This window comes from Eucyclogobius newberryi, unplaced genomic scaffold, assembly GCF_026437365.1.
Source record: "Eucyclogobius newberryi isolate DKJ021-1_F unplaced genomic scaffold, fEucNew1.0.hap1 SCAF_17, whole genome shotgun sequence".
NCBI lineage: Eukaryota > Metazoa > Chordata > Actinopteri > Gobiiformes > Gobiidae > Eucyclogobius > Eucyclogobius newberryi.
Window position 1 is genome coordinate 31602573 of NW_027315801.1, and position 27743 is coordinate 31630315.

Genomic DNA, 27743 nt, shown 5'->3' on the forward strand with positions numbered 1-27743 from the left:
TGAAACAGTAGCAACAAAGCATTGTTACGAGATAAGAGGCAGAAAAACAGCTTCACTTAATCATGTGTACATTTGTCTAAAAACACTGTCACAAAATGAAAAGTGGTTTATTATTGTGCAAGAACATTTTATTAGCTTTCATTTGGTACCACTTTCAATTCTATACCATCAACCAGGTTGAGTTGAAAGTGGTACCAAATGATGGTGTAAATGCATATGGTGTCAGACACATGAACACCTGTGTAAATGCATATGGTGTCAAACACATGAACACCTGTGTAAATGCATATGGTGTCAAACACATGAACACCTGTGTAAATGCATATGGTGTCAAACACATGAACACCTGTGTAAATGCATATGGTGTCAAACACATGAACACCTGTGTAAATGCATATGGTGTCAGACACATGAACACCTGTGTAAATGCATATGGTGTCAAACACATGAACACCTGTGTAAATGCATATGGTGTCAAACACATGAACACCTGTGTAAATGCATATGGTGTCAAACACATGAACACCTGTGTAAATGCATATGGTGTCAAACACATGAACACCTGTGTAAATGCATATGGTGTCAAACACATGAACACCTGTGTAAATGCATATGGTGTCAGACACATGAACACCTGTGTAAATGCATATGGTGTCAAACACATGAACACCTGTGTAAATGCATATGGTGTCAAACACATGAACACCTGTGTAAATGCATATGGTGTCAAACACATGAACACCTGTGTAAATGCATATGGTGTCAAACACATGAACACCTGTGTAAATTTGAACTAGTTTTAATGCACAAACATACATATTTTTTATGCTGGGAAAGGATGACATCATATGATGCATGACTTTATCTCAAACATTTTACTCTATTGTCTAAACAGCTTTACTATATAAATATTTATGTTTGTGCATTAAAATTTGCTAAAATGTACACTGGTGTTCATGTGTTTGACACTATAAGAACATTATAAGCTTTCATTTGGCACCACTTACAATGCTATAGCATCAACCTCTGGGAAGCTACAAAGAAAACTGGGACAAAATATCCTGAAAAAACTACATGGCTCTTGAGGCAGGCATAGGCAAGGTCCAAGATCAAAGTAACTGGTATATTTAGTTATGTTATGACCTTGGAGAATGGGAATAATATCAGTTTGCATAAGTTTGATGAAAACGGTTTCATTTGAAGAAGTCTCGGCTGGTATGAAAATGTTACATTACTGCTTCTTCTTACAACCACCTGCTGTAGCTGTACGTCTTAGACTTTAGACTTTATTCTTTAAACTTCAGAATAAAGACTAAGATGTACTACTGCAGCCATAACACACCAAAGAAAAAGACGACTTCACTCTTTAGACTTCATTCTTTAGACTTCGAGGCTCAAGGCCCCCACACAGACCACCACCACCTCCCCGCCCAAGAAGACCAGCGGCACAGCGGCACCTACCGTAGTTCGACTTCTTCTTCTTCTATGGTGTTTTATGGCAGCTGGTATCCAAGTGTTACATTAGCGCCAGACTTTATTCTTTAGACTTTATTCTTTTCTGTGGACTCATTCTTCAGATTCCTCCAGACTATATTCCAGAGCTGACTCTTCTTCGTTTTCCTCTTCTTTGGTGCTTGGTGCTTCCCTTCTATCCACAACCAAGGTATTCTCAGTAATTCTGGAACCTCCACACTTGGAGGCTCCACACTTGGAGGCTCCACACTTGGATGGAGGCTCCACACTTGGATGGAGGCTCCACACTTGGATGGAGGCTCCACACTTGGATGGAGGCTCCACACTTGGAGGCTCCACACTTGGATGGAGGCTCCACACTTGGATGGAGGCTCCACACTTGGAGGCTCTACACTTGGATGGAGGCTCCACACTTGGATGGAGGCTCCACACTTGGGACCTCCACACTTGGATGCAGGCTCCACAATTGGATGGAGGCTCCACACTTGGATGGAGGCTCCACACTTGGATGGAGGCTCCACACTTGGGACCTCCACACTTGGATGGAGGCTCCACACTTGGATGGAGGCTCCACACTTGGATGGAGGCTCCACACTTGGGACCTCCACACTTGGATGGAGGCTCCACACTTGGATGGAGGCTCCACACTTGGGACCTCCACACTTGGATGGAGGCTCCACACTTGGGACCTCCACACTTGGATGGAGGCTCCACACTTGGATGGAGGCTCCACACTTGGGACCTCCACACTTGGATGGAGGCTCCACACTTGGGACCTCCACACTTGGATGGAGGCTACACAATTGGATGGAGGCTCCACACTTGGGACCTCCACACTTGGATGGAGGCTCCACACTTGGATGGAGGCTCCACACTTGGATGGAGGCTCCACACTTTGATGGAGGCTCCACACTTGGATGGAGGCTCCACACTTGGATGCAGGCTCCACACTTGGGACCTCCACACTTGGATGGAGGCTCCACACTTGGATGGAGGCTCCACACTTGGATGGAGGCTCCACACTTGGATGGAGGCTCCACACTTGGGACCTCCACACTTGGATGGAGGCTCCACACTTGGATGGAGGCTCCACACTTGGATGGAGGCTCCACACTTGGGACCTCCACACTTGGATGGAGGCTCCACACTTGGATGGAGGCTCCACACTTGGATGGAGGCTCCACACTTGGGACCTCCACACTTGGATGGAGGCTCCACACTTGGATGGAGGCTCCACACTTGGATGGAGGCTCCACACTTGGATGGAGGCTCCACACTTGGGACCTCCACACTTGGATGGAGGCTCCACACTTGGATGGAGGCTCCACACTTGGATGGAGGCTCCACACTTGGGACCTCCACACTTGGATGGAGGCTCCACACTTGGATGGAGGCTCCACACTTGGATGGAGGCTCCACACTTGGGATCTCCACACTTGGGAGCAAGGCTTCTCTCACTTCGCTCTCTCAAACTTTAGATGGAGAAGAAGTTGGTGATGTCGCGGAATGTTTGTAACGTGTGACATTACACAAAGCAGGTGTGACATCATCATCATGAAAGAACAACAACATATCTTTCTCTCTCTTCATCTTCTCTGTCTCTCTTTCCCTCTCTTCATCTTTCTCTCTTTTTAATGTTGTATACGGTATAGCATAAAACACGTACTTTGTAGACGTACAACTACCGTAGATGGCATTAAATACACCTTTTCAGTCGGCTGCTAACCGCCATTAAAAGTAACAACAACCACATGCATTACACACTGGTGTGCTCACGGCCAACACACTCGCAATGTCAATGTCTTCTGCCATTGCTCACCATATAGTTCATTTTGAAGTATAACTTGACTCCGAGCACACGGTTAAATTGAGATGCATTTGTTTGTATTTGTGGTTCTTTTGGCAGCCCAGGCGTTGTCTGCACACGCTGAGTACAACAGCCAAAGTGAGTCAAATGAATTACCTTTTTTATTTAGGTTCAGTTAAAACCATAGATACAAGTTACAACAAAGACATTCAACTACAGTATGTGGCGGTAATGTAACACTTTATGGATACCAACCGTCATAAAACACAAGAAGAAGATGACATTATGAACCACCTACAGAATAATTAAAGCATTATCGTTCTTGTTCTTTAGGCTGTGGGTTGCAGTCCCCGGTTCTCCCCCCAGGTGGCTCAAGGATCGTGGGGGGCAAGGACGCTCTGAAGGGGTCATGGCCTTGGCAGGTCAGCATCAGCAGGAAGTTGCGCTACAATATGCCGTGGGACCATTTCTGTGGTGGGACCATTTTGAACTCTCAGTGGGTGCTGACCGCCTCCCACTGCTTCATGAAACATAAGTACGACCATTTCAGTTGCATTTCAATATCTTACATACATGTATCTAATGTTCACGTTACATTACAGTGCTTAACGTTACAATTATTTCCATGTTCTATTACTTTACCTCAAACCTTTTGTAAAAAAAATGACAAAAAAAAACATCTTTTTCCGTGGAGAATGTTCCAGATTTGTAACTTCCCATCTCTGTGGAGTATTGTTGTTGCTGCTGCTGCTTTTAATGGGTTGACAGCCAAGTGAAAAGGTGCATTTACACCACCTACTGGATTGAGTGTGGACAGGAGATCAACAGAAACCATCATATCAAAAAGGGGATTGTAGTGTAACACTACAGTTTAAGTGGCAGTTTAAGGGAATTTTTAGCCGCCAAATCAGCCATTTCATTCCCATCCACCCTGACATGGGCAGGAACCCAAACGAAGGAGACCTTCACATCTTTCCTGGACAGAGAGTATCAAATAGAAGATGCTATATAGAATATCTTGTCTACAATCAGATTTTCCGCAGATTTAATGCTTTGCAGTGCAGAGAGACTGTCAGAAGCGATTACAATAACATTGGTAACTATTGTTACCCACAGGTCATTTGGGGTGTTTTCATCATTTGAGTAAGCCTTTAAAATGGAACTAAAACGGTCTCCATCCATTCTCTTCATTGTTTTAAACAAGCCTCCCCAGCACTGCCAAACTTTTATTGATGATTTTATTGAGAAGCTTCCATTTGTATCACAGACTTTGATGGTTTATTACAGGTGATTTCTATGTTCACGTTGATAATGTTGGTGACAGAAACGCTAGAGCTTTGATGCTGTCCTTGAAACCTTCAGTCTTACTCAGCATGTGAGAGGCCACACCCACAGCAGAGAGCACACTATAGATCTTCTAATTCAATTCAATTCAATTTATTTTTATAAGGCCCAGAATCACAACAGTCGCCTCTGAGGGCCGAATTACAGGGAGTTAATATTTCAAATGTCAATGTGGTTGATGCTGCGCTGTCTGATCATTTCTGCGTCTTTTTTCCTAAACCACCGATTGGTCCTGCAGTTATTCAGAGGGGACACATAAATGATGCCACAGGTGCAATGTTTATGGAAATGATCATGTAAATGATTTGTTGAACTTTGTTACATTTAGTGTTTTGAATGTTCTGAATAACATTGTCCCTAAGAAGGCTAAAATTGTTAAAAAATAAACAGAAAGCACCATGGAAAAATGGTTATTTGGTCAGGGCACAGAAAAGGGAGTGTCGCTGAGTCGAACGGAAATGGCACAAGTCAAAGCTCCAGGTTAAGAGAGAGAAGTTGTTGATGTACAACCTCATTTTATGTGGAAATAACAACTCACTCCTGTTTTCCACAGTAAGCAGATTAACAAACCCTCCAGCTCATCTGCTGTTAGAACCAATTTCCACAAAGTTCAGGGCATTAAAAATGCTGTAAATGCTGTAAATGCTGTAAATGCTGTAAATGCTGGCATTATACGGTATAGTGTAAAACACATACTTTGAAGACGAACAACTACATTAGGTGGCGGTAAATGTACCTTTCTAGTTGGCTGCCAGCGGCCATAAAAAGTAACACAACAACAACAGCAACAATACATCCTCTAGGTGTGAACATCAGATTCCTCTGCTTAAACATCTGCCTTTTTTGTGGCTCCTGACTGCACAAAAACATGTAGTTCTTTAGGCCTTTTTTCAAGCCTACATGATTCTGTGACATCTTTGTGCCTAAAAGATTCTTTATTGTCCATTCACCAGTATCGACTTGAAACGTTTCCGTGTGAGGGCAGGACTGACGAAGTTGTCTCAGCCGGGAGAACACGCACAAGTTCGCTCCATCTCAAAACTCTGGATCCACGATTACTATTTTGAAAACCCAATTAGAAACGACATAGCTCTACTGCGCTTGAACACTCCATGGAACTTGAACAAGTTTGTCCAGCCCATCTGCACCCTTCACAACGAGTCAGAAGTGACCACGCTAAATTTCAGCCAGTGCTTCATCTCAGGATGGGGGTCCAAAAACTATAAAGGTAAGTCCCCGCACCTGCCCACAGCATTTAGTTTAGACTACAAATACAACTATTTGTAGTTGAATTGAAATTGTCACTCACTTGCGCGGCAGAGAGCTGACAGCTGTTCAGCCCCGTGCAGGTGACCGAACCCCGGCCATGCAGGCTCACGCACCGCTGCCTGCGCTGGAGCTCCACATATATAAGTCTTAATTAACTGTAGAATTAACATCATTTTTATTTAGAAGTAGACCCTTTGTTGGAAATTGGGACTTGTGAACCATTGGACCAGTGGGCTTGGAGAATGTCCGGGGTACGAGATATCCGATATCTCAAATAATATACATATCAAAATATAAATATACATATCAAATATGTATCTGAGTTGATTGATCGCCACTTTTCTAAATATAGACCTTTGTGTAGCTCATCCAAGGAGTTTGTGGAATCTGAAAGCACTGGGGCCTCAACATTTTTGATCACTCAAAAGTGATCTCAAATGTAAATGATCAATGTGCATAGGAATGTGACGTCAGTGAATGAGCTCTATAGAAGGTATTGAGCTCCTCAGACAGTTTTCGGTTGTCTGCAGCGTGAGGAGCTTTAAGCTTGTAGTGAGTGAGAAGTCGGGACCCACTCCACACAGAGGCGGGGTTGTTGTCAGAGAACTGCTGCTTCAGACGTGATCGACTTCCCTGCTAAATACATACTTTGCATCTTTGCAGCGCTCTCTATCACCGGCCCTGTGCGCTGCTGCCTTAACTGCCTCAGTTTTGGTGCAAACCAGGGTGTGTCATTATTCAAAGTGACTTTGGTGTGTGTGGGTGTAATGCTGTCCTCACAGAATCAAATGCATGACGTCACAGTGTCCATGTACTCATCCAAACTATCCGTGACAGCTCTGAATTGCACGTAGCTCATCCACTGCTTCATTGGTCCTCTTCTTAGAGGTCTTCACTACAAGTTTGTAGAGCTAGAAAGTGTAAATACAAATCAAATAAAAGCACTGTAGCACATCAGATTGTAATCTTTCTCCTGATGTCGACTTAAACATTGTTAAACATCAATCCCATCTTAAGCTTCTTGCTTTTCTTAATACAGGCATGTCCAAACTACAGCCCAGGGGCCAAATGCGGCCCTCAGATTAATTTTTGTTGGTCCTCCGGCTTCCTGCTAAGTTGGTCCAAACAACAAAAAGTAGTACTTTTTACTGTAAAATTAGAAAAATTCCATGTTATACCAGTGGCGGCTGGTGATGCGAAATATAGGGGGAGCTATTTGACAAAATGTAATATTTTACATTGACTGTATAAATACATAATTATTTAAAAATACACATTTACAACTGAACGAATTAAGCAAACACACTTTATTTCTACTTTTGGTAATACAATGACTTAGAGGCAGATACCATTTGTGAGAAAATTAATTTGACATAAAATTTACATTTTTCACTGTACAAAATATCAGATTCTAAAGAGCAAAACAAAAATCTCAGTGATACTGTATCTTATAGTGCATAGTTGCAATTACTACATGAAGAGAATATAAAATACACAAACAATTATTGGTGCCTGTTTCATAAAACAGCTAAGTGGCATTAGTCACCCTGGAGAACATCAAACATTTTATCATCACAGACATAATTGCCGTTTGGAAAGTTGATCTTAAAGATATGTCATTTATAGCATTCTTTCATGGGTTTTCTAATAACCAAGCCATATTTTCATGAACAGAAGTTAAGTGATACTTAAGATAAGATAAGATAAGATATTCCTTTATTGTCCCACATGGGGAAATTTCATTGGTGCAACGCAGGTAGATACAGAGGTAGATACAGAAGAACAGATCACTTATAGGAAGTCTGAAAAACACTTTCAGTAGAAAATCTCCTATAAATAAATTAAAAATAAATAAATAAAATAAATAAAAAACTCCCATAGACAAATAAATAAATACATAAAAACATAAATACCATTGCATGTGATCACAACAGTAATTGCACATGAATATGTGTCACGACAGCACATAGATTGCACATGAATTTCACAGTAATTGCACATATGACAGAATTGCACATGGTTATCTAGATAATAAACTAAAAAAAAACACTCCTGTCGGCTTGGATTGATAAGAAATCAGCCGCTTTCACTTCGACAAGAATATAATTTTATTCACATCCAGCAAACAGTCAAGGAGCTCATTGAGTGTCTGCGTAATGACACAGACACTATATGTTCTACTGTTTTTTATTATTATTATATTTTCCATTTAGCCAGTTTCAACTCCTTAACGCTTTAACCAATTTCAAGTTATACCTCATTACGATCGCTTTCACAGTATTACGTGTGCTATTACTTTTGACATTTGAACCACTTGTACTTTTTGCAGTATTTTCAAAAGTATTAGTACTTTTTCCCCATTGAAACAAATGGGGCATTATTCTTTAGGCTTTATTCTTTATACTTTATTCTTTAGGCTTTATTCTTTAGGCTTTATTCTTTGGCCGTGGCTGCAGAGCCGCGGTGCGGTCAAATAGCCCAGCAGTTTCACCGAGCAAGCTCCCTGAAGGCCACAGCAAAGATTCACCGTTACGCAAGAACGCAGACACTCTAGCAATGGCTTCAGCCATTGCAAATGATCTAGTTCTGAATGTTTTGAACATACCTTTGTACACAGACGTCTGTAGATGCCGTTTTAAGAAGTAAACACGGAAAGCAAGGCGTCTGACACTTCCCCGTGTATAATATAATATAATATAATATCATTCTGAACAAATTATATTGTTTTTAGACAAAACAATTGTTGAACCATTTGACATAATTGGCTGATTGCCACTGTGTTCTATGTCATATTAATGTTCCAAGTCTTATTAAAGGTGTGGAGGCGCATGGAAACGAATGGTTCCCTTTGTCATTTGACAAGTTTGACATTGCCGGTTTTGTGGCCCTCTGCTCTGTATAAGTGTAAAATTCAAATTTGGCCCTCATGAAAAAAGTGTGGACCCCCTGTGTCAATAGAACATTCCTTTGTGCAGGAGTTCACACGGACACACTGCAGGAAGCAAAGGTGAATCTGATTGACCGACAGATATGTAACCAGAACACCTGGTACAACAGTCTGATCTCTACAAACATGCTCTGCGCCGGCTTTATTCAGGGTGGAGTGGACTCCTGTGAGGTTTGTCATCCCGTTTCACTTCAGAGAACAGATTTGAAGTTTGGACCCCTGTGTAACACTGTTTTAACACTGTGTTTGCACCACAGGGCGACAGTGGTGGACCTCTGCAGTGCTACAGCGAGAAGCGGAAAAGGTTCTACCAGCTGGGAATCACCAGCTTTGGAGACGAGTGCGGACTCCCGCGTAAGCCCGGGGTTTACACGAAGATCAGCAATTACTTTAAGTGGATAAATGAGACGCAAGAGAGGTCGGCAAGTCCAAAGTCAAGTTCAAGTCAGATGTTAGTCGTCCTCAGTGTGGGACTAGTGCTGCTGCAAATCTGACCATAAAACTACAAAATCTCGAATGTTCAGTTGGAACAAATCCCCAAATTGTATGAGATTCACTCATACAATTTGGTTGATGAACAGAAAACTGAAGGAAAATAATATAAGGCAGGTAGTACTTTGTTTACATAAATGTTAAGATTGTTTCCAGAAATATCTTTTACTTCTACATGAGTCATCCATTTGACAGTGTAAGGGGTATTTTTCCTCACTGAGTAATCATATTACATGAGTTGAGTATTTGCATTTTTTGTACCACCCTTTCCTTCGCTATCCTTTGACAATAGAACAGGGAAGGAAAGTGTGGTTAATGTTAGAGAGCGATGTGTACCACTGCATGTTGGCACTATATTGTTCGGCGTAAGGATAATTCAAATAATAAAGCTGGAGCCTCCTGTTCACAACAGCGCGGCACCGATGAAACAAGTGTCTCCTGTCCTGTCTGTAAAGCTGCTGTACTAGTACCATGTATTACATTATGACTACTACCGTGTGTTATATTATGACTACTACCGTGTGTTATATTATGACTACTACCGTGTATTATATTATGACTACTACCGTGTGTTATTATGACTAGTACCATGTATTACATTATGACTACTACCGTGTATTATATTATCACTACTACCATGTATTATATTATGACTACTACCGTGTGTTATATTATGACTACTACCGTGTATTATATTATGACTACTACCGTGTATTATATTATGTATACTACCATGTATTATATTATGTATACTACCATGTATTATATTATGTATACTACCATGTATTATATTATGACTACTACCGTGTGTTATATTATGACTACTACCATGTATTATATTATGACTACTACCATGTATTATATTATGACTACTACCATGTATTATATTATGACTACTACCATGTATTATATTATGACTACTACCGTGTATTATATTATGACTACTACCGTGTATTATATTATGACATAATACTACTACCATGTATTATATTATGACTACTACCGTGTATTATATTATGACTACTACCATGTATTATATTATGTATACTACCACGTATTATATTATGACTACTAACATGTATTATATAATGACTACTACCATGTGTTATATTATGACTACTACCATGTATTATATTATGACTACTACCGTGTATTATATTATGACTACTACCATGTATTATATTATGTATACTACCACGTATTATATTATGACTACTACCATGTATTATATTATGACTACTACCGTGTGTTATATTATGACTACTACCGTGTATTATATTATGACTACTACCATGTATTATATTATGACTACTACCATGTATTATATTATGACTACTACCATGTGTTATATTATGACTACTACCATGTATTATATTATGACTACTACCATGTATTATATTATGACTACTACCGTGTATTATATTATGACATAATACTACTACCATGTATTATATTATGACTACTACCGTGTATTATATTATGTATACTACCACGTATTATATTATGACTACTAACATGTATTATATAATGACTACTACCATGTGTTATATTATGACTACTACCATGTATTATATTATGACTACTACCATGTATTATATTATGACTACTACCGTGTATTATATTATGACTACTACCGTGTATTATATTATGACATAATACTACTACCATGTATTATATTATGACTACTACCGTGTATTATATTATGTATACTACCACGTATTATATTATGACTACTAACATGTATTATATAATGACTACTACCATGTGTTATATTATGACTACTACCATGTATTATATTATGACTACTACCATGTATTATATTATGACTACTACCGTGTATTATATTATCACTACTACCATGTATTATATTATGACTACTACCGTGTGTTATATTATGACTACTACCATGTATTATATTATGACTACTACCATGTATTATATTATGACTACTACCATGTATTATATTATGACTACTACCGTGTATTATATTATGACTACTACCGTGTATTATATTATGACATAATACTACTACCATGTATTATATTATAACTACTACCATGTATTATATTATGACTACTACCATGTATTATATTATAACTACTACCATGTATTATATTATGACTACTACCATGTATTATATTATGACTACTACCATGTATTATATTATAACTACTACCATGTATTATATTATGTATACTACCATGTGTTATATTATGACTACTACCATGTGTTATATTATGACTACTACCATGTATTATATTATAACTACTACCATGTATTATATTATGACTACTACCATGTATTATATTATGACTACTACCATGTATTATATTATAACTACTACCATGTATTATATTATGTATACTACCATGTGTTATATTATGACTACTACCATGTAATATATTATGACTACTACATGGATGCATTATATTATGACTACTACATGGATGTATTATAATATGACTACTACCATGTATTATGACTACTACATGGATGCATTATATTATGACTACTACCATGGATGTATTATATTATGACTACTACCATGTATTATATTATGACTACTACCATGTAATATATTATGACTACTACATGGATGCATTATATTATGACTACTATCATGGATGTATTATATTATGACTACTACCATGTATTATATTATGACTACTACATGGATGTATTATATTATGACTACTACCATGTATTATATTATGACTACTACCATGTATTATATTATGACTACTACATGGATGCATTATAATATGAATACTACCATGTATTATGACTACTACATGGATGCATTATATTATGACTACTACCATGGATATATTATATTATGACTACTACCATGTAATATATTATGACTACTACATGGATGCATTATATTATGACTACTACCATGTATTATATTATGACTACTACATGGATGCATTATATTATGACTACTACCATGTATTATATTATGACTACTACATGGATGTATTATATTATGACTACTACCATGTATTATATTATGACTACTACCATGTAATATATTATGACTACTACATGGATGCATTATATTATGACTACTACTGAGTGTTCTGCAAAGATGACAAAGATGTCAGTCAGAAGTTGCAGTTGTTGTAGTTTCACAAAATACTTTTCACTCTTTATTAATTTCCTTGGTCCATACTTTAAACTTCTATTTGAGAAACATTAATTTGACTTGATTAAATGATATGGCTGCAAATAAAATTGCATTGAACATTCTGCCATTGTTCAGCCATTAATCAAAGCTTCCAGTTATGTTTAAATATATAATTTCCTGTGTTTCGCATTAACTTTTTATAATGTTTACCTCAAAAGTCCAACACATGGAGCATGTAGGGATGTAACTCAGAAAAATATACATATACATAGTGAGAAATAAAAATGTAAATATTTGAAGTGACTTGAGTCCTTCCCAAACTGGCTAGAGAAAACACAAACTACAGGTTCTGGGTTGAGCGACACCTGCAGACATTATTTCAACGCTCGCAGAGAATTAGAAGACAGACACAAGAAACTTTGACAAATTATCTTTTATTTGACATGAAACACATCCAAATGACAGTGACATGTTTTCGCACCAGTTCAGAGCGTCTTCGCTGCAGCTTGACTAATGCATAGTGATCGGATAGTCCTTGGTTTGAGGTATACATTGTGGGCCCTTGAGTTTTTGTGTGGAAAACCCCAATTTTATAACCTCAATTTGTGGACATTACATTTTGTGCTTAAAATAATATTGTAACTTTCAAATGCTCAATGTTCTCTTCAACTTGGCCGCTGAAAGTGTAATTGAAGAGAAATAGTGCACTGTATAATAAAGTCACAAACATGGAAAAAAATGGCCTCATAATAGGACATTGGACGACCAATTTCCCTTATGAAGAATAGCACCAATGTCTATTGAAAAGGCTTTAAGGCCAACGGGAAATTATAAAACTTTATTTAAAATTGAAGTGAAACAGTAGCAACAAAGCATTGTTACGAGATAAGAGGCAGAAAAACAGCTTCACTTAGTCATGTGTACATTTGTCTAAAAATACTGTCTCATAAATCACCAGCAACTGTCACAAAATGAAAAGTGGTTTATTAAAGTTGTATTATTTATAACAGAGAGATGTGCAGTTTAACAGAGAACGACACGTTTAAAATATATTAACTTCAAATTTCGGATGGAAAGACATAAAATACAGTGAAAACGACATGTAAAAACAGAAATTAACATAAGAATGGTTTAAAATCTGGGGATAGACCTGGAACCAGAGAACCTTTAAAACCATACTGGGAAAAGTGCACATCTCTCCAGCCAAAACAATGTGAAACCTTTTTTCTTGTACTGAGTTTAACATAAAAAACAAAACAATGTAGAAATAAATGCTGTCAAGTAAGAAACTATCAGTCAAGTTTATCATAGACACTTTCCCGCGTACACATTAACACCAATAATACAGTTTTTGACCTCTAAGTTTCAGTATACAGTTGACATCCTTTACCCTCATCATAGGCCCCTTTGAGGATGATTTTATGGACTTTTTCTGCTGTTTTCTCACAAAGGCAGCTCTGATTGTTGTTCATTTTCAAATCCAATTATTCTTCAGTGTTACAGACATTCGACAAGATTCAAAATGGCAATAATGAAATGATTAAAGGCGCGTTCAAATGACACGACACACTTCCTGCTCCCCCGATAAAAACATTGTGATTTGGAGAGGCCGACTTTGTACGAATGTTACAGCCAGATATGTAAAAGTGGTGACGCTCCACAGGTTTAGTAAGGCCAAAGTCTGTGAGTTTCCTTTATATTTTCACTAATCCTAAATGTCACAAAGACGCAGCATAAAGGTACTATTCTGCCTCTTGGTGATCTAGATATGATGCCAACACAGTAATAGCACGGACTGGAAAAGCTAGTGGCTCAAGTCAAGATATGATACATTACCCTTAGTAAACTAATGTTGGATTTACCTGTTTATCTGGGCTTTTTTGTACTCGTTTTTTTTTTTTCCAGCTGAAAGATGAATGTAGCCATTTAGATTAGCACAATTTAGCACTAGTGCTAACATCAAGCCTTACTTGAGAGCTCCTAATTGTAAGATCATTTTGCTTTTTTGGCCCACTAACGCTGTGTCTGAAATATTCAGTATATTCAGTTATTTTTTTTAATATTTTCAATAATATAACAGAGTTTGCGTAAAAAAATCCAAGATGTCCATCTTAATTATAGTAACGTCTTCTAATATAACCAGCTTTAAATGGCCGGAAGGACACAAAGGTCAATTTGGATAATCTAATTCAGTAGAGCATGTCATTTTTCTTTTTTTTCTTTTACAGTTTTACAAACATTTCAGACACAGCCTTTAAATGCACTCTTGTTTGTACAGCTCGACAACACTGACTACAGCTTCTCACCTGGAAACGGTTTTATTTTAACAAATTAATTAGCACTAATACAATCATAAAAGCTATCTAAAGGACCAACTCCTACTCGCACATAAAAGAAAAATGTGCCTGGTAAAGCTCAGCCGTTGTTTTTCTTCATGTTGTATGACAGTTTCTGTGGGACGCATTCAGTTTGTAGCAAAATAAAGCCACAGTGCCCCTGCTTTTGGGGAGTTTCAGGCAGGTGATAATACTGACTGGACTGATACTGGCTTATGGGATGGGCTCGGGTGAATGGTGTGGGGGTGTGTCCTCATCAGCTGGATGGGACAGCAGGGACTTTTAAAGTGCAACAGGAATAGGTCTGGTCCCCTGGGCAGGTACAATGTCCTGCCAATGAGGAACAAAGGACAGAGGAAACAGGTACATGGTTTAGCCTAAAACCAAGGAATGAAATCATAGTTTTCTAAGATGCATTGAAACAGCTTGAATAAAAATGGGAGCCATGAGAGAGATGACAGATGAAGACAGATTCCCTTCATCTGACAGTTAAACTGCCAGCCCCGCCCATCCCAAATCACCTGGACTACAGAGGTCGAGCAGGTGGAAGCAACAGTTTGTCAGAGGGAAGCATGCGCTCACTGCACTGCTCTGCAGAAGTTTGGTGTTCAGGGGCCCTCCCTGGTGTGTGCACAGAGCCCGGCTCAGGTTTCCGCGTCTCATCGAGGGTTGTTCACATGTTGTAGGCCACATAGATGGGGTCCAGTTGGTCTGCCAGGAAAGAGTCCCGCAGATGCATCCGCTGCTTCTCGCCTCTGGAGTTGATGGGTATGACACCTGGGTCCACGATGACAACTACGCCCACAATGAGGTGGTGCTCCTCCAAAACCACATTAGTGACAAGAGGCACCAAGTCTAAGGCCTCCTGCTCCGACCCGCTCAGCTCTGCCACCACTACCAGCAAGTTGGTCCACGTAAACACGGCACTGAGAGTAAAAAGGCACAGATTTAAAAAGAGTCTTGAACAAAGCTCCATTACACTTGCTACAGTGCCTATACTAGTTTTTGAAAAACCCCAGGATATTTCTGTACCCTCACCTAACCAACAATACTCACCTCTCGGCAATGCTGCGATGTGCTCGGGACACTGAAGTCTCAATGTCTATGGGGTGGTATCGCAGCCCTCTCAGCTCTAATGTTTCATCAAGAGAGCCCACCACAAACAAGGCATCATGACGATCTGCAAAGGTGATGAAAGGTGAAAAACATTTGTGTAATCTATTACATCATCTCACGGTATTAGCCATGATCTTACCTCCACTTGCATCCAAAAGCTCTGTCCTTTTGATAAAGCCTAAGTAGCCGGTCCTGGCCCACACAGTCTGTGGATCTCCAAAGCTGAGTTTGGTGTTGAAGTGGTCTGCTTGTAGGTTCTCTTCTCCGTAGATGGTGTAGTAACCACTGGCACAGTGAGAACTGTTCACCCAGATCTAATCGAGCAAAATAAAAGCTTAAATCTTCTCTGACATTATATAGGGTTTAATGTGCATTTCCTGTACATTCAATACCAACAAATTATGATTTATTACGCTGTAAAACAATACAGTTAAATGACACCAGCATTACAAAATGTATTTTTATGTGTACGTAGGCACCAGGTGATCCAATGACAACTGCTGCAACATGTTTTTTTTTTGTCCAAAGCTTACAGTTTTACACAATGTGGTTTTAAAATACTAGAGCGCTTACCTCTCCCAGATGAGAGTCTCCCAGTGGACCTCTGGTCTCTGGGTTCACAATGATGACCCGGACTCCAGGTAGGATCTAAAGTTAGACAGATTTAGCATGGTTTTAGAGTCAGGCATAAACCTACCCCTGATTATTACATTCTCCTGCTGTCAGAAAATGAGCCTCAAGTCAATAATCAATACGCACTGTGCCCGACTCCATGAGTGGAAGACTTTGCGGCGCCCCTCGTTCTACCAGTCTTACCCTGAAGGAAAAACAACATGGACTACAGCATTAGACCTGCACAGCCTGCCGCCATCTTTGTGTGGTAATGTGCAGAGGAATTACCTGTCGTGTCGTAGAGACTTCATATCTACATAGACCGTAGAGGGGTCAGGTCCAGCTGTGCCCTAAGAAGAACAAGAGAATCCTCATTTATCATCTACCTAATTTCAAGTCAATATCAATACAGCAATTAAGTGATAGTACGCGCTTAAAATAAGTATAATTTATCTTGATTTGAGTATGTTTTGACTTAAAAATAAGATTAAACATAAAATGTCTAATTTTAATTAAAATGAAAAAATACCAAGCGTCTTCTGTTATAAGAACTTGAAATAAGAGAAAACTATTGTCAAATGTTATTTTAATGTAATCAAACTATATCCAACACAAATCTAATATAATTCAATTTATTATCTAATTTAAGATGGTCCATTACGTATACCAATGGGTCACTTTTCACACCAATTTGGGTTTCCAATTACCATCAGATCTAAATCAGGTCTTAAGTAAACATACAACATTGTCACAGACGTTGTACCTACTAAAGGAGGAGCAGAAATGTAAATAAAATGTACTGCCCACGTACCACCAGAAGACGCTTGTGTACCACAATTTGAGAAACACTGACGTACTGTATAACATTAAGGATTTGCATTCTAAACTCAAACCTTCCTAATACTGACCTGTAGGCAGATGGCCAGGTTGACTCTGGATCCAAAGGCAGTGCTCACGGCCCGAGACGAAAGGCCAAGGTCTTTGAAGAGCTTCGAGAAAGAAAGGGAGAGGCCCAAACGTGGGCGCTCCTCCGCTATCACTACGCAGCTCCGCACACAGGACAGGTTCACTCCCCGCGTCTAGGGGCAAGAGAGGCGCTCATACTACCACATTCAATAGAGTTGTGCATATTTGAACCTTTTTTTTTTTTGACTAATTAGGGGCCAAATAAACATGGTCTGATCCAAAGCACATTTACAACAAGTTTCCATATTGCATAGCATTGACTGATAACTATTGACTGTTTACCTTTAGTATCTCAGTTTGTGTGCCAAGTCCTTTAGTGCATAGCTCCATGACAGAGTAGGAGCAGAACGTGTCTCTGATCTTGTACTGACTCAAAGTGCTCAACCACAGAGGCAGTGAACTCTCTAGCTCCAGAGGAGGAATAAGGATGGACTGGTGACCTGAGTAAACGCTAAAAAAAACATGACAAAGTAATGCAATTAAAACTAACCATTACTACCAGATAGTATATACTGCCACATCATGTAATCTAATCCTGTATGTTAATAGTGTGTTACCTGGAGAGGCACCATAAAACGAAGCCCAGGCCGCAGTACGGGTCGAGGCAGATGGCTATTTGGCGAGAGGAGTAGAGCTCACACTGCAGCTTAATAGAGCGGCACAGAGTACTGACCGCCGCATGGGACATCTGTCAAAACAAGGCCAAAAATATCACAGGATATCCACAAACAAAAACCAAAGAGGAGGAATAGATATGTCTTTACTTTGACCCCGGTGAGCATCCCTGTGGTGGACACACTGAAGTCCAGGTAGGCCAACATCTCGGCTGTGGGAGGTTTGTAGATGCTCGGGGGGCGCTTCCTGGGAAGATCATCTGAAGTGGGCCAGAGTGTGATTAATGTACAGGTTTCAGTCATTATCTGAGAATCTTTTTCATTTTTTTGAAACATCCAAAGATGGTAACCTGGCCAACCAGATGAATTCTCTTGAGAATCCAGCTTGGGCTATTAGGTTTGAGCCGCCGGCAAAGTGGCTGACTGTTCACATTATAGTTTGGGCAGAAGTCAAAAGGACGAATCTTAACAAACATGGCAACACCGACAAACGTACTTTGGCCTTATTTAAGACTATTTTGTTTTTAAAAATGTGGATCTTTGTGTATCTGACTGGATTTAACAACAGATTGATTTCTCGGCTCGTTATTGTTGTGGCGCTTTTAACAATCAGATAAAAATATTTCCAATTGACATTTCGCCTTTTCCGGACTGCTTTCACGAGTGCCTGTCCAGATAGAGAATGTGTAGATGAGGAAACGACACTGATGACTCCTTGTGGTTTAAAGTGGATGTTAAGGTTTTGCCTTTGGTTGTGGTTCATTCATGCGACTTCAGCACACTGTTAAGATAAATTCAAATACTAGTAACTTCATTATTTTGTATGGACCTGTATCAATGATGGTGGGCCACGTCTTGATGTTGACGCTGGCGGCTGCTTCCCTCGACCTGAGGATCCTCATGAGAGGCTGAGTGGTGAGGATGCACGCAGCTTTGCTCACCTAAAAATGAGACCGAAATACATTACATTTCAAAGTACATAATTTCAGACCAAGAATGTGCACGTATTTTGTGTGCGTGACTCACATCAATGATCATACGAACAGTGGGGAGAGTAGCAGCCAGGTTTTGTGGATGAGGCGGTCTGACGGTCACTGGGATGACCCCCGCGTACAGACACCCATAAAAGGCAGCGATCAGGTCAATACCTGGAAGAGTTACAGAAAGGGGAGAAATGAGACTCATAACATTATTACACTTTATATTTCACAATTGTATTTTTTTGGTTGTGATTGTGAGCATGTGTGCAGTTGTACCTGGGGGATATAGCAACACCACATTGTCTCCTGTGTTAAGGCCTCCTCTCTCTTGTAGAGTTGCTGTGATCTTTTCTGCTCTCTTGTGAAGCTGTGCACTGGTGGCTGTGCACACCGCCACCCCCTACAGGCAAACACACAGAGTTGCATCTTTTATAACAACATTTCATGAGGGAACTGTATTAAGACTTTGTCATAGAAATACATGAATCAGTGTTTTACCTTAGCATTGAGAAGCACATACAGAACATGGTCAGGGTCAGCTTGTGCTCTCCACTGCAGCGCTTCTGACAAAAACTGGTGCTGAAAACGGGAAACAAAATGTTACACATTGAGCAGAGAACAAATTCTTCAGAAATTATAAATATCATTCAGAAACAATTTGACTCAAAAATGAAGTATGTATAAGTTTAACAATCTATCACTGTAAATGTGTGTAAAGTCTCTTTACTTGTGTGTGATTTATATTTAAATACTTAAGACACTTAAAATCACAAAACTGTAACTTTTAGGTTCTGTCTTATAACATTTACTTATTTACTATTTGTTATAACTATAACTATTTGTTAAAGTGTACTGTTGAACAAACTAGGAGGCTGTACTATCAATCAATTGTACACAAAAGTACAGGACAAAAGCGACATGGTCCTTGCTAGAACTGGGACACAAAGATAACATTTATAAAGTACCACACCATTAACACAGTCAGAGCAGTGTGACAGACTGTAGGTGGTGTTCTGTCTCTGTCGCTTCATGTTGCTCACAAGCTCATGCCACACAAGGAGCAGCACAGAGACAGCAGCCAGAGGAGGCACACTCAGGTTTACGGATTAGAGGACTGTAGAAGCAGCACTATACCAGCTACACTTATTCAGTTTATTCAAATATGGCACATTCAAACTGGGAATTAAACAAAATCATATATATTATAGTGCTGCTCTCAAAAACACAAAAACACAGCTGCAAAATCACATTAGACAGAAGAGAAGCAGGGACTGCGACCAGGGCCTTACCATCATCGTGGGCCACATACTGAGCTACAGCCCAAATCAGACACAGAATAGAAGATTATCACCAATTTACCAGTTGGTCAATGGTCTACCATTCACAAATTGCATTGGTTATTTTAAAGTATATAACATTTATTTTTCTAGTTTAATGTGTTTAAGATAAAAGAGTGGAAAACGAGCAATACCTTTCGTATTAAGTCCTGGTCGTCCACTGTGCCTAGTTCTCGACCTGTGGCCTGAGCAATGCGTTTCCCTGCCACTAGGTTCCCCACAAGCATCGAAGCAGGGCCAACATCCACTGCACAAACATGGATGCACCATCAATGAAGTCCCACACTTGACAAACACAATTGCAGAATAGACCGTTTTTACCTGGCTGCTTCTGCCGGGGCTTGGGCAGGTTGGTGACACATGTATGCGGGCACAGGAGGATGTTACAAGGATGTAGATTTCCATCCAGAAAGCTCTGCTTGGTCTCACAGATGTGGATGCCTCCCAGGGGTGTCTTTGGCAGAGTGTTGGCTGGGACAAGTGCAAGGCAGTACAGGCCCACCTGATGGATGCTGTCGATGGCCTGAGGACAATGTGCTTATTTATAAAGTTGTCAACAGTTTTAGTTTCTCTGCTTCAAAGTGTCAATGGTGGTCCACCTGTAAAACTCGACTCATCCACTGGAAGCTGTCCTCTTCACTGGCGTCAGGTCTCTGCTCCGCAACAATCACAATCCTCTCATCATAAAACACTGTCACAGAGAACACTGCGATTCTGCACAAAATACACAGTGTTAGGGTAATGTCTGCATGTGTGAACATTATTATTCATAATTATTCACCTTCCCCTGTAAACCGTTTTAACAGGCTCCACAGCCAGAGCAGTGGCCACCAGGTCGTCTGCATTGTGCCGTCTCTTGCTCACCGATAGCAGTCCTTCTGTCTTTCCCACAACAAACACCAGACTTCCCTGACAGATCAAAAACAAAGGTCAGCTCATGTTGCACATGTAGATAAAAACACCTCCGTATGTTTAGCTTACAGGTCCAACAAAGCCCAGCAGACCAGTGCGAGTGAAAGGCACCTCTCCTATTGGCGTGCCAGCCTGGTTTACCGGGATCACCTGAGGAAAACAACCAGAGGATTAAATTATAAATATAGTGAATAAGCATCAGCATGATCTGTGCACAGAGCACATCTATTTTGAGCTTTTTCAATGAACAATGTCATTAAAATGTATAAACTAGTTTTCCAAAACAAACCTCAAAAGTGTTCTTGGTGACTCCAGGCAGACCATAGTACATAGTGCCTCCGGCTCGAGAGTTAATCACAATTTCTCCGATTTCATCTGTTTTACACAACTGTGGAGGCCCATCCGGCTTCACTATGCACATCAGAGCTGCATGACATACAACAGAGTGTATATGATCACAAACCACTAATAGGGCTAAAAGTATTTATTGTATCTGTTGTGTATATTGTAGCAGTAACCTCCAGGCATGATGTGGCCCACGTCTTGTACTGTCAGTGCAGAGTTCTTGTCCTCTGTGTTGACTCTTATGACGCCATGACTGAGCCCTCCCATTGACAAGATGGCCCGTGCCGGCAGAGGAGCTCCACGTGCTCCAGGCCTGGGACAAGGAAGAACATTTGTTAATGAGGCTTGTTGTTACATGTTACAACTAAAATTCTACCAGTACCTGCGGATGGCGACAGTGAGCGCCTCGGGTGAAGTGGCACATGGGCAGATGACCTCTGGCTTCAGGCCGTGAGATTGAAACACATTCAAGAAGGCATCACATGAGGACACAGACCCTGATGGAGGATTTTACAAAGAAGAAAGATGAATATATTGTTGTATATGATAATTAGCATCTAAAGTCATTTGAGATCGCACTCACAAGGATTGGCTCCATCCGCTACTATTAGCATCCGTATGGAGGACAAGGTTGTGTCTTTTTGGTCCTTATGGGCCATCATGGCCCAGTGAAGGTCCCGGCACTTCACCAAGGCCACACGTGCTACACATTTACAAACAAACGTTACACAAATACAAAAGTGGCAGATCTCAAAGATGATTTGATTCTGTCTGAACCTTTGTGAATATGGACCCTTTGCACCCAGGACATGGGACAGGCTTTCATAACTGCATATGGCACTGAAATGGTGTGGATTCGGTTCATGACACTCTGCAAAATACGGCAAACATTTTGTTATAATGTAAATTCCCATTCAAATTATTAAAGACTCACCGTCAACACACCATGCCATAGACCCATATCCTTTTTACAATCCAACACATTGACGAGTGTTTCGCCTGAAACAAATCCATCACAGCAAATATAAATGTTACCGTTTATATTTATGGTTCGTTTAATGGTCTGTGCCGTCTCCTCTGACCTTCACAGTAATTGCAGGCCTGGGTGAGAGCTTGACAATGAGTCAACATGGCGATCTTTGAAACAGCTACTCCCATGACCGTCCCCTCCTTTGTCGCTTTGTACTGAAGTAAAAGTATAACATAAAACAAGTTATTAAATAAATAAACAAACAGCCCAACGGATAGACATTTTTTGTACCTCGATGTAGGCAGTGTCTGTGTTGGCTGTGGGGATATGAGGCTGCCAGTCCTTTGAGGGTTTGGTTAAGTACTTAGTATCTGTCACCACCCATTTCATCCTCGGCCATCCTGAGAATGAAATAAAAAAACATTTCTTATTAATTAATTAATAAATAAATAAAAATCCCCTACCTGGAGACATAGGTTCCCAAGGGCCAAATACGTAAAATATAAATACCAAACCACCCACACAGTTATGATAAAATACAGGAGGGTGACAAGGAGATGCATCTGACCTTTGAACTGGACGATCTCTCCGTTCTGCGTCTTGGGGAGTCCTTTGAGACACACTTCGCTGGTCAGAGCGAGACTTACTCCACAACTGCCCAAAAGGAAGCCAATCTGCTGACTGCCTGCGTCCTACAGCCAACGAGAAAGAGGTCAAGGAGATGAAACTACAGTCCATATATTCAGTGATGGACAAGTTTTATCTGATCTATTAGTCATTCAGTCATATACTGTTGAGTGCTTTCTAGAGCATTCATTATTAATATGTCTAAGTAGCTTTGACTTTGACCCTTTTTTTAAGGGTTTTTGAAACTTGCAGTTTGATTTGATAGTATTTTATAGAAACATTTACCTGTCTGGACAATGGCACCTCAATTGGCACAGGAATGACCTCAGCTAAAAGACAGCCATAGAAAGCCACCCAGAACATGCCAGGGTCACTGTTGGGATAAACCAACGCCACCTAGAGGAAAAGGATATTTTGTAACTTTATCTTCACAACTGACTGTAATTCATTCATGAATAAAACACAAAAGTGTTCTCTCTTACCCGATCTCCCGGCTGCAGCACAGGCTCTGTTTTTGTGCCAAGTTTGTTCAACAGCGTGTATGCCAGCTTTAGACTGCGACTCCAGAGTTTGCCTAAAAAGGATATTATTTAATTTTGTAATGTGTATATGCTTGTCTTCATAATAATTGCTGTATTAGAGTAGACTAGTAGTCACAAACCGTATGTGAGAGTATAAAGAGGTTTCCCTGTGATGTCCAGGGCAGTTAGTGCAGGACTCTTTGCTTGTGTGGCCCCCCACCGGGCGAGGGCAGCCTGAAGAGCAGGGGGCCAGTTACTGACCACTCCCAGAGGCTCTCCTTTCACCGGGATGATCTGACGCCCCTCAGGCTTTGGGGTGTTGGGGTCAGGTTGAGGGACTATGGAACAAGAAATGCACTTCTTATAATACCGCAAAAAGGATTTGATGACAATCTGATCTGAATGCTGTCCTGTCTTTTGGCTTTCGCAAACCATCTATTGTGCAAAAAGATCACTTTGTGTGAACTTTAGCTACAAACAAATTTGATCTAAAAAATCAATTTGTTAAATTTCACTCAAAATTATTTTTTGTAGCTTGAGTTAGGCAAAACAAACCAGAAGAGATGGGGAACATTTCACAAATACTGAGCAACATCTTATAGCATTATACTAAATGTGTTCAACTTGAAATAATGGCTTCACCTTCAACAATTTCTTCTGAATCATCGAGGAAAAATTCACTGAGCGGAGGTCTTTTGGGTCTTTTGAGTGTGTTGAGGAGCTGCTGGATTTTAGTAGACACTCTACTATTGACAGGCACACCTAGATAATGATTATAAAATACAACATGGTTAAAGAAAATAACAAGCACATTCAGCTCTATAGACCATACACATGCAGCTCTATGGACTACAACATTGCATACAAACTCTAGCAGGATCAGCGGAGGAAGGATTTGAAAAGGGAAATTTGTAGACAGACACAAAGAAGATAGACACAAAGGGGACAAACTTTAAGAAATCACAAAAGATCTACTATTTCTACGACAACACGAGACACATCAGGTAGACGGACATTAGATTGGAAAAAACAGGCTGATTTGAGCTTCTTCAGCTTCCCCCTCCCCATAACCCCAGATACGAATAGATTACCTGTTCCTTTTCCTTTTTTTTTTTAAAAATCAAACACGCACGGAATAATGGACCCAAAAAAAGAAGACAAAACATTGGTCATTAGCAATGAAATGAGGATGGATGTGAACTGGATGGATATGAGCAGGTCAGTTATCAAAATCAATTCAGCCTATGGACTAACGCCACCGAACTCAAACATAATTCACTGGTAAACTCAAACTACAAAGCCATGCAAATGTACCATGTGAAGTAGGACACATGATGCCCGTTCCATACATCAAAATTATTCTTATTATTTTGACGAGAACTACAAATAAAATCAACCATTTAAGATCTGTGTTTTGACTGTACCATCAGCAGTATCCAACATGCTGCAGCGGCTCTGTCCTCGACTCATGCCCCGCACCGCGGGGGGCAAATCCACTCGGGAGCCCCTGTCCTGAGGAGTGGAGGACGTCACATCTGGAGGGACACTGTTTTCTGGACAGATAAAATAAATATTATTGAATAAATCATTGCAACTTGAATTAAGTTTTTTCAGGGTTCTCTGAATTCTTGTAATTCAACAAAGTCACAAATTACAACATTTACTTTACCAATGCTAGCGTGTCAAGTCTACGATTTTGAATGTTCCATCTAAGTGGTAATTTATAGGAAGAGGAAAAAAGTCATTTATTTGATTTTGACTCTCACATTTGTTACTAATGAGAGGCTTGAAACATGTAATTAAAATAAACGGATGGAAAGTAGTTTGCTGCATTAATATTAGGGATGATTGATGAGATCTAGTCAATATCAATCATCTTATTGTGGATGCTCCTGCGCTCTGGTCATGGCCTGGGTGTGTGCGCACAGAAACATGCATGTTTTGATTCACCTTTTCTACACGTGTAAAAGCATAAAATATATCCACACAAGCTTATTAGGCTTCACGGAGCTGAAATATTTGCTTATGGTAAAGGGGCAATTAAAATGTACAGTGTCCCAAAGCTGCTGTTCTTCGTACCTATTCTTGTGTGTGCCAGTACGTCTGCAAGCACAGAGGCAGCGAGCTGGGGCTGTGGTTGGGGCTGACTCTTGGGCTCTCCATGGGAGAGCGTGGAGGAGGCGGAGGACGACGTGGAAGAACTTTGGACGGAGCGGTTGATCCAATAATCAGGACTTTGCAGACTCTGTACCAAAGCTGCGCTCAGAGCCGCCTTTCTGCGCAGAGAGCCTTCGTCCTCAGATGCAGATGACGTATCTGAGAAAGAGGAGAATGTTATAGGTGCCATAAATGGTGTGATTAATGTGACCCTGCTCAGTGATCACCTGGAGGAGTGCAGGCGTCCATAGGAGACTGGACAAAGGCAGAGCGTCTTTTGGTTGGCATGGGCAGAGCCATCTTCTCCTCTTTGTGCTTGGCCAGCGCGGCCTGTACTGCCTCTGTGTGAATGTCTTTGGACCAAACGGACAGAAAAAAAACACACACACCAAACCAAGAACAGAGGGTCAAGTCCAAGAGGGCTGAGGTTTACATACTAAATAATAGATCACACAGAGGTGAGTAATAAAAAGTCAAAAACAGACTGCTCAGGTATTGTTGTTTAATTTGATTACTTTGTAAATAAAATATAGTCACACAATATTTTACTCAATCAGTTAATATGTAACGAGTAATTCCATGGTAGTAAGTGTTAAAGTTATTGTTACAGTGGCCGAGTCATATGGTATTATATGTACATATTACATTGTGATGAGGCGTGTACATTGTTACCTAAAATATAGTTATTTTAAGAAGTCTACAACAAGATAAGATTGAATAAAGCACCACCAAATACTTTATTCAAATAATATTACATTGAATTACAAAACAGTTGATACAATTTGGATTTGACCTGTCCCCCAGTTAAAATAGATGTATGAATATGAATAATGGTGTTGAGTGGGTGGTCTGTACCTGATCTGTAGCGCTCGTCCCGGGCTCCTCCGCTGCGGTGAGCTCGGTGGTGTTTGGAGGCAGAGGAGGGGCCCGGGGCCTCGGGGCTGGGGTCTCCGCTGCGGGCTGGGGACAACTGCACGTCTGGGAGAGACAGCTCTGTATCTAAAACAGTCATGAGACAAAAGTCTATCACCACATACTGTACAAATGTATTATTATAACAGTATTTCGTTAGTGCTTTTCCTCTTATTTAAGCCTCTAAATATATTGTCATCTCGAAGGGTTAAGTAAAATAAAGACGTTCTTGATTGTGCAAATTATATTCAACAATTGTATAGTATTTGACTTCAGTTAGAAAACAAGATAATACAAATAAAATGCACAATTTTTTTTTTTTACAACTCTTAACAGTATAAATATTAGTTAAAGTCTTAATTGTGTTGAGAATACAACAACTAAACATATTGGTATATTCAGAGAGCATAGCACATATTGGACAGCAAAATCTTCAAGGAAACACCTGCTTCACACCTTCTGAACTCAGGACTTAAAGGTGAGTGAGCTGTCCATCTTACAATGCTTAGAGCACCAAGAAGGCAGAAAAATACAAATTTTCTTCAAAATAAGGACTACAGGTAAATGTTGACGTTAACCGAGTATAGTTGCTGCATTTCATGCGTTGGCCACTAGATGTCAGTACAGAATCAGAAGTGTGTGTTCAAACAAAATAAAGCCACATTTAAACCATGTTCAAAAGGACAAATTTTCCTCTTTGATGGCAACATTTCCAAATCTGCCTCTAGTCTACATGACTGTTCAGCATCTGTGGGAGAGTTTAATTGCAACATAACTCTATAACTATGTCATGACTAATGTGTGTGTCAGTGTAATTCGCCAATTGCACAACAGCGGCTCACAAAAGCACACGGAGCAGCAGAAAGTGAGTCAGGA

The 27743-nt window shown here is 40.0% G+C and overlaps 3 protein-coding genes across 6 annotated transcripts in view; 2 read left to right on the top strand and 1 right to left on the bottom strand.

The window, feature by feature from the left end:
• rpl10a (ribosomal protein L10a) overlaps positions 1-27743 on the top strand; it is a 216846-nt gene that overhangs the window by 56145 nt on the left and 132958 nt on the right. Inside the window, exon 1 of one of the 3 annotated variants that reach the window (XM_072450055.1) lies at positions 12421-12426. The exons of the other annotated variants lie outside the window; for them this stretch is intronic. Within the exon in view, the coding sequence (XP_072306156.1) occupies positions 12424-12426 (3 nt within the window). The 5' untranslated portion in view covers positions 12421-12423. Of the gene's footprint in view, positions 1-12420; positions 12427-27743 lie in introns of those variants that run through there. 3 annotated transcript variants of the gene reach the window in all.
• Positions 3346-9338, top strand: LOC140362533 (chymotrypsin-like elastase family member 2A). Its single transcript, XM_072448619.1, has 6 exons — positions 3346-3418; positions 3647-3815; positions 5178-5300; positions 5578-5852; positions 8869-9011; positions 9098-9338. Exons 1-6 carry the CDS (start codon positions 3346-3348, stop codon positions 9332-9334), a joined length of 1020 nt encoding a protein of 339 aa, XP_072304720.1. The 3' UTR covers positions 9335-9338.
• dip2ba (disco-interacting protein 2 homolog Ba) overlaps positions 13286-27743 on the bottom strand; it is a 43054-nt gene continuing 28596 nt past the window's right edge. The window contains exons 3-39 of one of the 2 annotated variants that reach the window (XM_072450053.1): positions 26811-26954; positions 26183-26308; positions 25878-26114; positions 25223-25351; positions 24441-24560; positions 23939-24136; positions 23760-23851; positions 23563-23673; positions 23219-23342; positions 22942-23051; positions 22763-22865; positions 22615-22679; positions 22458-22551; positions 22264-22383; positions 22063-22177; positions 21854-21993; positions 21625-21761; positions 21405-21485; positions 21205-21332; positions 21023-21137; positions 20745-20946; positions 20558-20670; positions 20376-20399; positions 19585-19665; positions 19363-19486; positions 19133-19254; positions 18936-19047; positions 18257-18366; positions 18050-18180; positions 17775-17943; positions 17435-17605; positions 16815-16876; positions 16674-16731; positions 16488-16562; positions 16054-16228; positions 15855-15978; positions 13286-15724 (exon numbers count right to left, since the gene is read on the bottom strand). In XM_072450053.1, the coding sequence (XP_072306154.1) occupies positions 15472-15724; positions 15855-15978; positions 16054-16228; positions 16488-16562; positions 16674-16731; positions 16815-16876; positions 17435-17605; positions 17775-17943; positions 18050-18180; positions 18257-18366; positions 18936-19047; positions 19133-19254; positions 19363-19486; positions 19585-19665; positions 20376-20399; positions 20558-20670; positions 20745-20946; positions 21023-21137; positions 21205-21332; positions 21405-21485; positions 21625-21761; positions 21854-21993; positions 22063-22177; positions 22264-22383; positions 22458-22551; positions 22615-22679; positions 22763-22865; positions 22942-23051; positions 23219-23342; positions 23563-23673; positions 23760-23851; positions 23939-24136; positions 24441-24560; positions 25223-25351; positions 25878-26114; positions 26183-26308; positions 26811-26954 (4595 nt within the window). In that variant the 3' untranslated portion in view covers positions 13286-15471. The remainder of the gene's footprint in view (positions 15725-15854; positions 15979-16053; positions 16229-16487; positions 16563-16673; positions 16732-16814; positions 16877-17434; positions 17606-17774; positions 17944-18049; positions 18181-18256; positions 18367-18935; positions 19048-19132; positions 19255-19362; positions 19487-19584; positions 19666-20375; positions 20400-20557; positions 20671-20744; positions 20947-21022; positions 21138-21204; positions 21333-21404; positions 21486-21624; positions 21762-21853; positions 21994-22062; positions 22178-22263; positions 22384-22457; positions 22552-22614; positions 22680-22762; positions 22866-22941; positions 23052-23218; positions 23343-23562; positions 23674-23759; positions 23852-23938; positions 24137-24440; positions 24561-25222; positions 25352-25877; positions 26115-26182; positions 26309-26810; positions 26955-27743) is intronic. The other variant, XM_072450054.1, reaches the window with a different exon arrangement.

Coding starts and splice junctions, on each gene's coding strand:
- LOC140362533 (XM_072448619.1), top strand. CDS start 3,346: ATGCATTTGTTTGTATTTGTGGTTCTTTTGGCAGCCCAGGCGTTGTCT. Junction 5,301..5,577: donor GTAAATGCTGGCATTATACG/GTATAGTGTAAA, acceptor TCCATTCACCAG/TATCGACTTGAAACGTTTCC. Junction 9,012..9,097: donor GTGGAGTGGACTCCTGTGAG/GTTTGTCATCCC, acceptor TTTGCACCACAG/GGCGACAGTGGTGGACCTCT.